We start from the raw sequence: 11854 nt of genomic DNA, 5'->3' as shown, positions 1-11854 counted from the left end.
TCCTGTCGTACATTTAAGTCCTTTATCCATTTTGAGTTTATTTTTGTATATGGTGTAAGTTGGTGGTCTAGTTTCATTTTCTTGCATATATCTATCCAATTTTCCCAACACCATTTATTGAAGAGACTATCTTGGCTCCATTGTATGTTCTTGCCTCCTTTGTCAAATATTAATTGAGCATATTGGTTCGGGCCGATTTCTGGGCTCTCTATTCTATTCCATTGATCTATATGCCTATTCTTGTGCCAGTACCAGTAACTGCCAGTCATTTCTTATCCTCATTGCAAAATAAGGGCAGGTATGTTCAGTCTGTTCAATTATGGAAAATTCAAAACTATAGAATCTGAAACTCTGGCTACTGTGGTCAGTCCTGAGCTGTTGCCACTATATGATTGGAGAGCAGTGGAATATGGTAGATGGTGAGTCCTGGTCAGGTGGTCTCAAGACAAGCCTCCCCTTACTCATTTGTCACCCATCCTAAAGCAGATGCTAAGCATAATTATACCCACTGGACATACTTCTCGGGAAGCATCATGACATTCATTTTTTTGTCCATGGTGCCTAGCAGAGAACCTGCATATAGCATTTACCCACCACAGCAAAGTTTGAAGAAAAAGGGAATTGATTGGTTTTTAAAAGTATTTTCTTCAGTTGTAAAAGGCATTTATGCTCACTTAGAAACTGAATCATACATGAAAGGCCAAAGAAGAAAATAGAAAACGCCCATGATCCCATCCCGAAAGATGATTGTTTATCTTTTTAGTATCCTCTTATCCCTGGTCCACTGCAGGGTTATTTTCCTACAGGTTGGTCAAACTGCTTACCAAGATTGAGTCTGCACAGAAAATAGGGAGCAAGGGGGCGGGGGGGCTGGCGGGGAAGAACTGGCATTAAATGTGTGTGAGAGTGTGTGCATGTCTTGTCTTCATAAAACACCAGGCCTGGTATGGAGACCTTCTCTTGAATCACCTTCAGTTGTTTAAAAAATTACCATTTCCTTCTCTGAGAGAGGTAAATCTTTTTTTTTTTTTTCCATTCTCCTTTAGTTATTGGCAAAATGCTTAGGCTTTTCAAAAATGGTTCTTATATTTACTTTTTGTAACTCTGGTCTTGGATCCATACAGCAGAAAGGGGAAAAGTTAGTATTGTACTTTTGTATTTTTTTTTGTATGTCTGTTTAAAGGACCAAAGCAAATATGTGTGTGTAAAAATAGCAAACTTTAAGTTTGGTTTATAAGATACATTAATTAGTAAATCTGTAGCTGTTAGAATTACTTTAGGCCTTTTTATTTGTTTGTTTAACAACATTGGGATCATATTGTACATGCTATTTTATAACCTGTGTTTTAAAATATACTTTAAAAATGTGGTTCAATAAGGGACATAGTGGCCCATTACATGCATGTGCTGTAACGTATTTAATCAACTCCCTGTTAGACAGGGAAGGTATCTGTTAATTTTGGCTATTTTAAACATACTTGTATATAATAACATCTTAGTGCTCATCTCTGATTATTTTCTTTGAATATGTTCCTGGAAGTAGGATTTCTAGGATATGTACATTTCAAGGAATATGTACATTTTTAAGGCTTTGGTAAGTATTGCTAAAAGTTTTATCTTAGAAGTGGCCAGTTTTTAAAGTGGAAAATTGGTGATTCTATGTTAGACATCTGGAGGCACATTTATTGAAAACTTAATTTTAGTTGAAGCTAATGATAGTAAAACTGGATGATTGTGTATTTAGCTTTCCTTGCTTCTGTTTTTGTTTTCCAGGTTCCCCACCAGGAATTAAATAATAACAATATACTTTGGTTTTGCATTTTATAGAAAACAGGTCTCAACTCAGCCAAGTGGAACAGAATAAAGATGATCAAGACATTAGTGAAACAGCTGCATCACGTGAGGAACCCTCAGGTAAGTAGCACAGCCGACTCCTTTGCTGCTCTTCATACAGGCAGCTAACGGATGTCCCAGAGGAGGGGTGGCAGCTGACCTGAGGCAGCACAGAGAATGGCCTTTAAGACGCTGGGTGGATGCTGCTGCCGGGCGCCGGAGAGAATTGGAAGATATGAGAGGTTTATGTTTGATACCATCCCATTTGTCTTTCTTTTCCTCGGGCCATGCAAAGCCCTCCACAATTTTACTTTCCCCCGAATTGAATGCGTGCCTATCATGGGAGTGATTCCAAAACTACTAAAAGAAATCGGTTGACAGTTTGGCCTAGTCAAAGGACTTTTTTCTGTTTTTCTACTGCTTTTAACTGTAATGGTTAAACTGTGGTAAGTAAAGCCAGCTCCATTTTCCTTCACCTATTCAAATGGAGTGATTATATTCAAGTTTGTAGAATAGCTTTAGGATTTGAAAACTAGGGTTATTAGTGAAGGGGAAATTATCTTAATATATAGTCTTTACAATAATAGAAGGAATTTTTGAGAATTTGATTGGTACATGTTTTCTTCAATAAATATAATGCTCTCGTGGAAAGAATGTTTTTTCTATTTATTTTGAAATAGCTATTGCCTCTTTTTTCCCTCTTTTCCTTAAATTAGTATCAAAGAATGAATATGGGAAAAACAGAGATGAATTGAAGAAAAAGAAAGCTCCTGGTCCAGGCAAAGTAAGTGCTTTAGTCATAATCTTCACTTCTCTGAAAGTAAAAATGAATCCCCTTGTCATGGACCACATCCAAACAAATGAATCTTAAGGGACTGTCTTAGCAGAGTTCCCAACTGCCTTATATCCCCTCTTCTAGAAGCCTGGGCTCTATTTTTATTTTTGAGCGTTTACTTTTTGAGTTCTCTATTCTTATCTCCATCTACCCTGCTCCTTAGAATTGCTCACATATTTCTTTTATTAATTTGTGAATCTTCATATCCTAGTATGCCATACAAAGTCACTTGAGTAATATATTCTTATTTTCCTCCTTATATTTCACAGAAGGTAGGATGTAATGTACTGCATTCTGCATCTTATTTTTGTTGTTGTTGTTAATCCTCACCTGAGGATATTGTTTCCATTGCTTTTCAGAGAGAGTGGAAAGGAGGGAGGGATGGAGAGAGAGACAGAGGAGAGAGAAACTGATGTGAAAGAGACACATCACTTGGTTGCCTCTTGCACGCACCCCAACCGGGGATCGAACCTGCAATCCAAGTATGTGCCCTTAACTGGGAATCGAGCCTGCAACCCTTTGGTGTGCAGGCCGACACTCTAACCATTGAGAAACACCGGCCAGGGCTACATCTTGTTTGTTTTTTAACCTATCATGGAAATCACTGTTTATGAGTACACCAAGAGTTTCCTACTGTATGAATCTACTCTATTTAACCAGCTCCCTGTAGACAGGCACTGTGTTGTTTCCAGTCTTTTATTACAGCAGTGCTATAAATAATCTTGTATATACATAATTTTGTATGGATATAGTAGGTTCCCAGAAATGAGATTGCTGGGTTGAGTGGGGAGGTCCTTAAGACCACCCTCAGGCTAGGTGATTCACAAGAAGCCTCACAGCACTCAGCATGTGGTTGTACTCACAGCCGTGATTTACTGCAGCAAAAGTGTATACCAAGCACAGTCAGCAGAGGGAAAGGTACACGGGTGAAGTCTGGGGCACAAAATTACTAAGGTCCTTTTCCAGTGGAGTCACACAGGATGTGTTTAATTCCCCTGACAACGAGTTGTGACAATTTGTGAAATGTTGCTAACCAGGAAACCTTATTAGAGACTCAGTATCCAGGGTTTTTATTGAGGACTGAGATCACATAGGCTCACCCCATGACTGGCATGTACCAAATTCCATTCTCCCAGAAGGAAAGCAAGTGTTCAGTATCAATCACATTGTTTTTACTAACAGTTCAGGCACAGTGAGCCGCTCTTATCAGTTAGGATAGTAGGAACCTTCCTGATATCCAAGTTCCCAGATGCCAGCTAAGACCAACTTGCAAACAGGTCTTTCAAAGGATAACCATCAAGTCAGCTATGCTAATTTGTTCCTGCACTTAGATCAAAAGGCAAATGCCAAAGTTTTCTCTACAGGAAAGAACTCAGACCTGTGTTAACTGCCCCTTTTAAAAAACATCACTTCACTCTCTCTGAAATCAGCTCGTTGATGCTTTACAGGGAAAAAAATAAGGTTCAGAGAGAGAATGCTCCCATTTTTTGATTACTTATGTCAAGATCATTAATGGGAACTGTACTCTCTTTGTTGTTGTTGTTTTTTTAAATAGATTTTTATTGATTTCAGTGAGGAAGGGAGAGGGAGAGATAGAAACATCAATGAAGAGAGAGAATCATTGATCAGCTGCCTCCTCCATGTCCCATGTGGGGATTGAGCCTGCAATCTGGGTTTGTGCCCTGACCTGGAATCGAACAGTGACCTCCTGGTTCATAGATTGATGCTCAACCACTGAGCCACTCCGGCTGGGCTGTTCTCTCTTAAAAACACACACACACACACACACACACACACACACACACACACACACACACACATTTTAGAGAGAAAGGGAGAGGGAGAGAGAAACCTAACATATAACCTGGGCACGTTCTGACAGGCATAGGACAATAATTCTTAGAGTTAAAAAAATTTGAATAAAAAAACCTATCTTTTCTTTCCAGCTTCCACCAACACTTTCCTCCACATATCCAGAAGATGACCCAGACTACTGTGTGTGGGTCCCACCTGAAGGTAGATTGTTTTTACTTTTCTTTTCCTCTAAGATTTAGTTATGTACACGTGTGAATATGTAATATATAGGGCTGGACAAAAGTAGGTTTACAATTTTAATACAAATAAATAATACAGTATTTAATAAATAATAACACAAGAATAAAATAAGAATATTCGCCTTTTTTCTCAAGTAGGATATCATAGAAATAAGTTTATCCTTTTTTAAAAAATATATTTTATTGATTTTTTACAGAGAGGAAGGGAGAGAGAGAGAGAGTTAGAAACATCGATAAGAGAGAAACATCGATCAGCTGCCTTCTGCACATCTCCTACTGGGGATGTGCCCACAACCCAGGTACATGCCCTTGACCGGAATCGAACCTCGGACCTTTCAGTCCGCAGGCCGACGCTCTATCCCCTGAGCCAAACCGGTTTCGGCAAGTTTATCCTTTTAATCAACCCTTTCTTTTCATACTATACAAAATTTATATTAGAAAATGTTGTTGAGATGTTTTCCAAATAAGGCAGAAAGGGGTGTTATTTGGGGTTTCCTGCAATGAAATATTTTCTAATTATGTCACTTTGAATGCTTATTCATATAAATGTTTTTCTTATTCCAGATAAGGCAAACAATGTAATTTACAAAATTGGAAGCATATTCTGTGCCTTGCTCTTTTGCACTTATCACTGTATAGGGACTTTTCCATAGTTATTTGTAGGGGTGTGTGTATGTATGCTTGCACAGTTCTCTTTTATGGTATGGATATACCTTTATTTATTTAATGAATGTTTGCTGTGTTTCCATTCTTTTGCCATTACAAACAACTCTGTAATAAGTAACCTCTAACATGTAATTTTACAAGTGCAGAGCTACATGTGTAGAAAAATATTCATAAAAATTACATGATGGATCAGAGGCTATGAACATTTTTTTTCTTTTATTGATTTCAGAGAGGAAGGGAGAGGGAGAAAGAGATAGAAGCATCAATGATAAGAGAGTATCATTGATTGGCTGCCTCCTGCACACCAGCCACTGGGAATTGAGCCTGCAACCCTGACATGTGCCCTTGACCTGAATCGAACCCGGATTCTTCAGTCTGCAGGCTGATGCTCTATCCACTGAGCCAAATCAGCTAGGGCTAAAGATATTATAAATCGAATTCTATAGACATTGTGGCCATTTACATTCATACATATATCTTTATGGCCGTATAGAAGATTCTTGTTTCCCCATATGCTCATCACAGGTTGCTTTTTCTGTGGTTGGGTTTCTAATATATTAGTAATTAACAGAAATTCACATATGCTCTTCTGTCTGCTAATGTTAGGGTAAAGTGAAAAGAGGACCATATTTTGAAATTGTATGCAAAAAGTCAAATGTCTACAGCAAAAGAAACTATTTGCTTTGTGTCTTACTTTTTGGTCCACTGATGTCTTTTCTTTTCCCTTCTGACCTTGGAAAATTGAATGTCTTCCTTTCTTTTTTTATACTCTGATGTAGGTCAAAGTGGAGATGGCAGGACCCATCTTAATGACAAGTATGGCTACTAATTGCTTCAGAATCCTAACGGAAGACCTTGCGGACCATGTGATATGGGATATTTAGGATAACATATCAAGTTGAATGTCCAGAGAAGGATTTCAGATGATCATTTGTAAAATCTGGTGATTGGCCTTCTCTCCTATCCTGTTGGCTTCCTAAATTTATCTTCCCATCAGATTTTCTTGAATTTGATATTTATGTTTAAAAGTGTTTGTGTATGTATGTAAAAAGGAACCATATATTTTGAGACTTAGTAAAGTAAGAGACATGACTATGTTAAAGTGAGACGGTGAAGATGGCTCCTGTTTGTTTCAGGCCACACGTCTTTCATTAAGTTTTAGGGCCTGTGCTTTTCCCGAGCAGTGGGGTGCTTCTGGCGGTTAGGCCCCAGGATTCACTGATGTTGCCTCCTCAAAGAGTGTTGAAATATAAGACCCTCCCCCTCCCCGGGGGTCCCTGTCATTCTGGGAACTAAAAAATAGATGCACAATGGGGGTTTCTTACTCCCTCCCACTGTAATCCTCCTGCCAGGTTTGAGAACAGGCCTGGACTTACCAGGACCCGTTCAGGACCATAGCATACCTCATGCACAGTCCTGATAAAACTCGGCCCTCTGAATGTCCTGGACTCTGACCAATCAGAGTAGTTACTCCTCCAGTGGAAAGAAAGGTGCAAATAAGGTCACAGAATGAAAAGCTGGATGTGTCTTGCGCAGTGTGGGGCTTCTCACCTCTGTGGAGAGAGGAATAGAAGTTCCTTTCTCTCTGGAGGCATAAAGAAATGTGAGAGGATGCCTTATCTCACCCCCTGCTACCCCCATCATTAACACCTCACTTCTACAGGAAAGGAAAGCCAGGCGTGAAAGCAGGTAGAGAGCCTGTGGACTGGGCTGGAGGCAGGTATACTGAGCAGGCAGGAGAAATGCTGTGGCTCAGCGAGAGGGCAAGGACGACGCTTTCTTCATAGGGATCAGACGTACATGAGGTGGGCAAGACGCAGTAAGAAGAAACTTTAGTTACCCTGACAGATGTGAGAAGTCTGGTCTGCTAAGGGTGGTAAGTCTTTCATTTCTCAAAAAACAATATTACCCGGCCGGTGTGGGTCAGTGGTTGAGCATCAACCTATGAACCAGGAGGTCATGGTTTGACTCCTGGTCAGGGCACATGCCTGGGGTTGTGGGCTCAATCCTCTGCCCTGGTCAGGGGGCATGCAGGAGGCAACCAATCAATGTATCTCTCTCACATCAATGTTTATGTCTGACTTTCCCCCTCCCTTCCACTCTCTCTAAAAATCAATGGAAAAATGTCCTGGGGTGATGATTAACCAAAAAAGAAAAAAAAGAAATGCTTGCTGAATGCCTGCTATAAACTCTCTCTCTGGAATTGTCCTAATCTAGGATAGGAAGTATGAAGCCGCACCATGTCCTGGTAGCCCAAGCCTTTCCTCATTACTAACTTAGGAAACCATTAGTCACAGGATGGGGATCTGTTGCTTTACCACTGACAAACTGCCCCCTCCTGGATAGGGTGTGACAAGTGACCAGCAGCTGTGGCTGGTTCCTGAGAGAGGGAGCCAGCGCGCCTGCCAGTCCGGTGGCAATCCAATCAGAAGCAGGAATCCAAGCCCCTGGTGGGCTGACTTCCCTTGCAGGGTTTGGACCCAAGCAGGTTTGGTGGGACTGCTGGGAAATGACATAAAACTCTCCTTGACCTTTGGGAGGCAGGTCACAGCATCAAACCGGTATGGTGTCTTCTTGTGACAGGCTTTTTGATCTTGAGATGCCTCACTTGATGTGGGCATTGAGAACAGTTTTCGAGATTTCTTCTCTGAAATCTGAACAGACTGCCTTGCTTTGGTTTTAGAGGTTTGGCACAACTATAGAAGGGTGAGAATGAGACTTCCAGTCCATGGGAGACCAGAAATCTCTCTCTCCCCAGTTGGATCTGGCTTTGATGATGCAGGTTGGTGGGCTCAGTGTGTGAGGAGACAGTGGTTCCCACCGAGGATAGCTGCACCTTCTTTGTCCCCCCCCAGTCAATCTGAACAGGTTCTCTGTGTAGAGATTTTAGGATTTATCCCTCTACATCGCCCACTGGCCTGACCCACGCTCTGCACAACGCTGACTGCACTCAGATCTCTCTTCCTCTTATCTGCCTCCTCCCTGAAGGAGCCTAAAGTGCATCTGAATTAGCCTAAAGTGCATCCTGAGCAGAATCCTTTGATCTGAAAGCTCAAAGGGTTTCATTATTCAGAGAGTGAGGTCTAAATTCACTTGAGGCTTTCAAATACCTTATCATAGGGTTTCTGTACTTTTCTAAAATAATTTTTTATTTTTCAATTACAGTTGACATACAATGTTATATTAGTTTCAGGTATGTAACCCAGTGATTGGACATTATATAACTTACTAAAGTAGGTCACCCCATAAAACTAGTGCCTATCTGATACCATACATAGTTATTACAATATTATTGACTATATTCCCTATGCTGTACTCTATATCCCCATGACTATTCTGTAACTACCAATTTGTACTTAATTCCTTCACCTTTTGGGTTCCTGTACATTTTTGTTTGTTTGTTTGTTAATCCTCACCCAAGGATATTGTCCCATTGATTTTTAGGAAGAGTGGGAGAGAGAGGGAAAGACAGCGAGAAACATTGATGTGAGAGAAACATTTATTAGTTGCCTCTTGCATGAGCCCTGACCAGGGTCTGGGCCAGGGAGGAGCCTGCCACCAAGGTATGTGCCCTTGACTGGAATTGAACCGAGGACCCTTTGGTCTGCAGGTGGACACTCTATCCATTGAGCCAAACTGGCTAGGATGGTTCCTGTACTTTTTGATCATCATAACCACCCCCTCCATATGCCCTTGTCCCTTCCTTTCTGCCACCTGACCAGGGGTACCTTATATTGTAATGCTAATAATTTGCCCCAAACACTTTTGCTTTTACTTTCTGTTTTCTATGAATCCTTGCTGTATACATGGCCTTGAGCCTTGGTTTCCTTGTCTATTGACTAGAGAAAATAGTGCCTATCTCATACCATGGAGCTGGATTAAATAACCGATGTAGCTACACAATCCTTAACTATGCTGGGCACATAAACAGCTCTCCCAACATGTAATTATTAGTATCATGTCTGCTAGGTAAGGCTCTACTCATTTTCAGAGTCCAACTTGAGTGACTCTACTTTGAGGAAACCCCGATTCCCGTGGTTGTTGCCTCTCCTTCCCCACCAGCCCTGTAGCATGCTATTTCTACTTCTATGATAGCCCTTAGGCGATTTGCAAGGTGTCCATTAAATTATATGTGTGCTTAGGTTATTATGCTTGTAGCATTTATGAGTTGGGGACAGGAACTATATATCTTATTTTGTATCCACCTGCATTGCACCCTTTGGCATCTACCAGTTCACAAAACAAGTGCTCAGTTAACTTTTGCTTTAAAAGGGTTGGAGGGTAGGTTCTAGTCCTGGCCCTCCTACCCTGGGGTTTTCTAGGCAGAGAGGGAAGGGCCATCTTCATTTCCAGACAAACTTTAGTCCCAGTCAAGGAACTGAACATTTTAGCGGCGTTAATGCAGACAGAGGCCTGGATTTTTGTCCTACTTGGGCAAATCCCTGTGGAACTGCCCCTTCCCGTCAAGGAGCTCTGGACTCCAGCAGCTGCCTTTAATTGGGCTGTAAGCCCTCTGCCAGCCCTGGAAAATCTTGATCTTGAGGGTTGGCTCTGGTTTCCTCAGGCTGTCACGCACAGCCCTTAAAAAGTCACTGCAGCTATTGCAGGGAGTGGCCACCAGAGGGCAGCAAAGATCCATTATTATCCAAAAACTTGGCCACGGGGTGGGAAGCTAGAAAACATGTTTCAAAGCAGAAAGAATGAGAATCCGAATAAAAAGCAGGTTTCTGAAGGAGTGAAGGGCAGCAAGCTGGTGCAGCTCACCATCGTCTTCACAGGCCCAAGACCTGGAAGCAGGAAGTTAGGGACACTGGTCAGGCCTCCCCAAATCTCTCCCCAAGCTATTTCTGGTAGTTTTCACTGGAGAGAGTCATTCTGCAGTCATAATGCAAATATTCTATTCAGGAGTTTGGGCATTGCCTATCTAGTACTTATACACTACATCATAGCTTTATGGTCTTTTACAGAGCATTTTCACTCCCATTTCTCCCTTTATTGGGGTATAATTAGCAAAAATTGTACTGAATTGAGGTACAAAACTTGATGTTTTGATATATCACGCCCATTTAGAAGATCTGAATCTCCTGTTGTCTTAAAAGGTAAAAAGAGCCGAAACCGGTTTGGCTCAGTGGATAGAGCGTCGGCCTGCGGACTGAAGGGTCCCGGGTTCAATTCCGGTCAAGGCCATGTACCTGGGTTTCGGGCACATCCCCGGTGGGGGATGTGCAGGAGGCAGCTAATCGATGTTTCTCTCTCATCGATGTTTCTAACTATCTCTCTCCCTTCCTCTCTGTAAAAAATCAATAAAATATATTTTAAAAAAAGGTAAAAAGAAGGAATACTATCATCTCCGTTTAAGGACACTGGGGCTCAGAAACAGGAAGGGGCTTGTTCAAAGGCGAGTTGGTGGTGGAACCAAGTCTAGTTTCTCTGATTCCAGACCCTTTGCTTATTCTTCTAGTTTTCAGTTGTTTATGTTTGTAACCTTTGTTTTTAAGAGCAAGGACTTATCTGATTCATCTTTATACCTTTGAATGGTGCCTCCGTAATCTTTAGGGCTGTGACTGGGTATGTTGTGTAAGGCCTTGCCCCTTAGGAGTTGCATTCTGTGATATCTCTCTTATCCTCCAGGATTCAGTGATTCGGTGATTTGGAGGCACAGCCCTAAGAACAACAGTGTTGGCCCCGAGTGATCCTGCTTGGCGGCCACGTAGTGACTGCCAGCGTGTGAAGGTGCATTCTTAGCCATGCAGGGGGTGCAGGGCAACGGACAGCTTCTCAAAGGGGGCACCAGTCTCCCCGGTGTTACAAGAGTTGACTTAGGGGAGGAGGATGAAAACGTTCAGTTTTAGCAATGATACATACACTAGTACATACATAATTATTTACACACATATACACACGTGTTGCTTAGAACGAGGTCAATTTTCAAAGTGAATTTATTTAAAGAAAAACATTAAGGAAATAATAGGAGGCTGCTATGCAACAAGGCAAAAGTATGAAGCAGGTTTACCAGTGACTGAAGTTCGAGGAACTGTGGTGAGGTGGGAAGATGTCACTAGAGTCATAAAACTAATTTCACGTTTGGCTCTGACCCTTAAGCCCTGTAGCCCTGAGTAAGTTGCTGACCTGTTTTCTCATCTGTGAAGTCAAAAGAATTCTCACCCTCCTTACCTCCAACGAGAACAAATGAGAGCATGCTGATGCCTGGGAGCCCCTGTGCAAATGTCCAGTGGTGCTAACATCCGATTCCCTCTTTTACCCACGTCCATCCAGGACCTACTCTTTATAGCTACAGTGCATGCCTTCCATTTCCCAGGATCCCTAGCATCCAGCTCAGTTGGTTGCCCACACCTGGGCCTGCCACTCTGAGCATGGAGAGGAGAGGTGTTGGAGGCCTGGAATCTATGTGGGAACAAGTCCCAACGGTACATGTCACTGTGTGCTTTGTCATCCTGATTTAGTG

At 41.8% G+C, this 11854-nt stretch overlaps 1 protein-coding gene across 1 annotated transcript in view; it reads left to right on the top strand.

Annotated features, from left to right (window-relative positions):
- SLC4A1AP (solute carrier family 4 (anion exchanger), member 1, adaptor protein) overlaps positions 1-6499 on the top strand; it is a 24203-nt gene extending 17704 nt beyond the window's left edge. The window contains 4 exon segments of the mRNA XM_015566427.1: positions 1828-1914; positions 2550-2617; positions 4615-4684; positions 6168-6499. Of these exon segments, the coding sequence (XP_015421913.1) occupies positions 1828-1914; positions 2550-2617; positions 4615-4684; positions 6168-6217 (275 nt within the window). The 3' untranslated portion in view covers positions 6218-6499.
- The last annotated feature ends 5355 nt before the right edge of the window (positions 6500-11854 follow it).

Source organism: Myotis davidii, unplaced genomic scaffold (genome assembly GCF_000327345.1).
Source record: "Myotis davidii unplaced genomic scaffold, ASM32734v1 scaffold238, whole genome shotgun sequence".
In the NCBI taxonomy this organism is placed as follows: Eukaryota; Metazoa; Chordata; class Mammalia; order Chiroptera; family Vespertilionidae; genus Myotis; species Myotis davidii.
The sequence above is the reverse complement of the archived record's forward strand: the minus strand, read 5'-3'. Positions and strand labels throughout refer to the sequence as shown.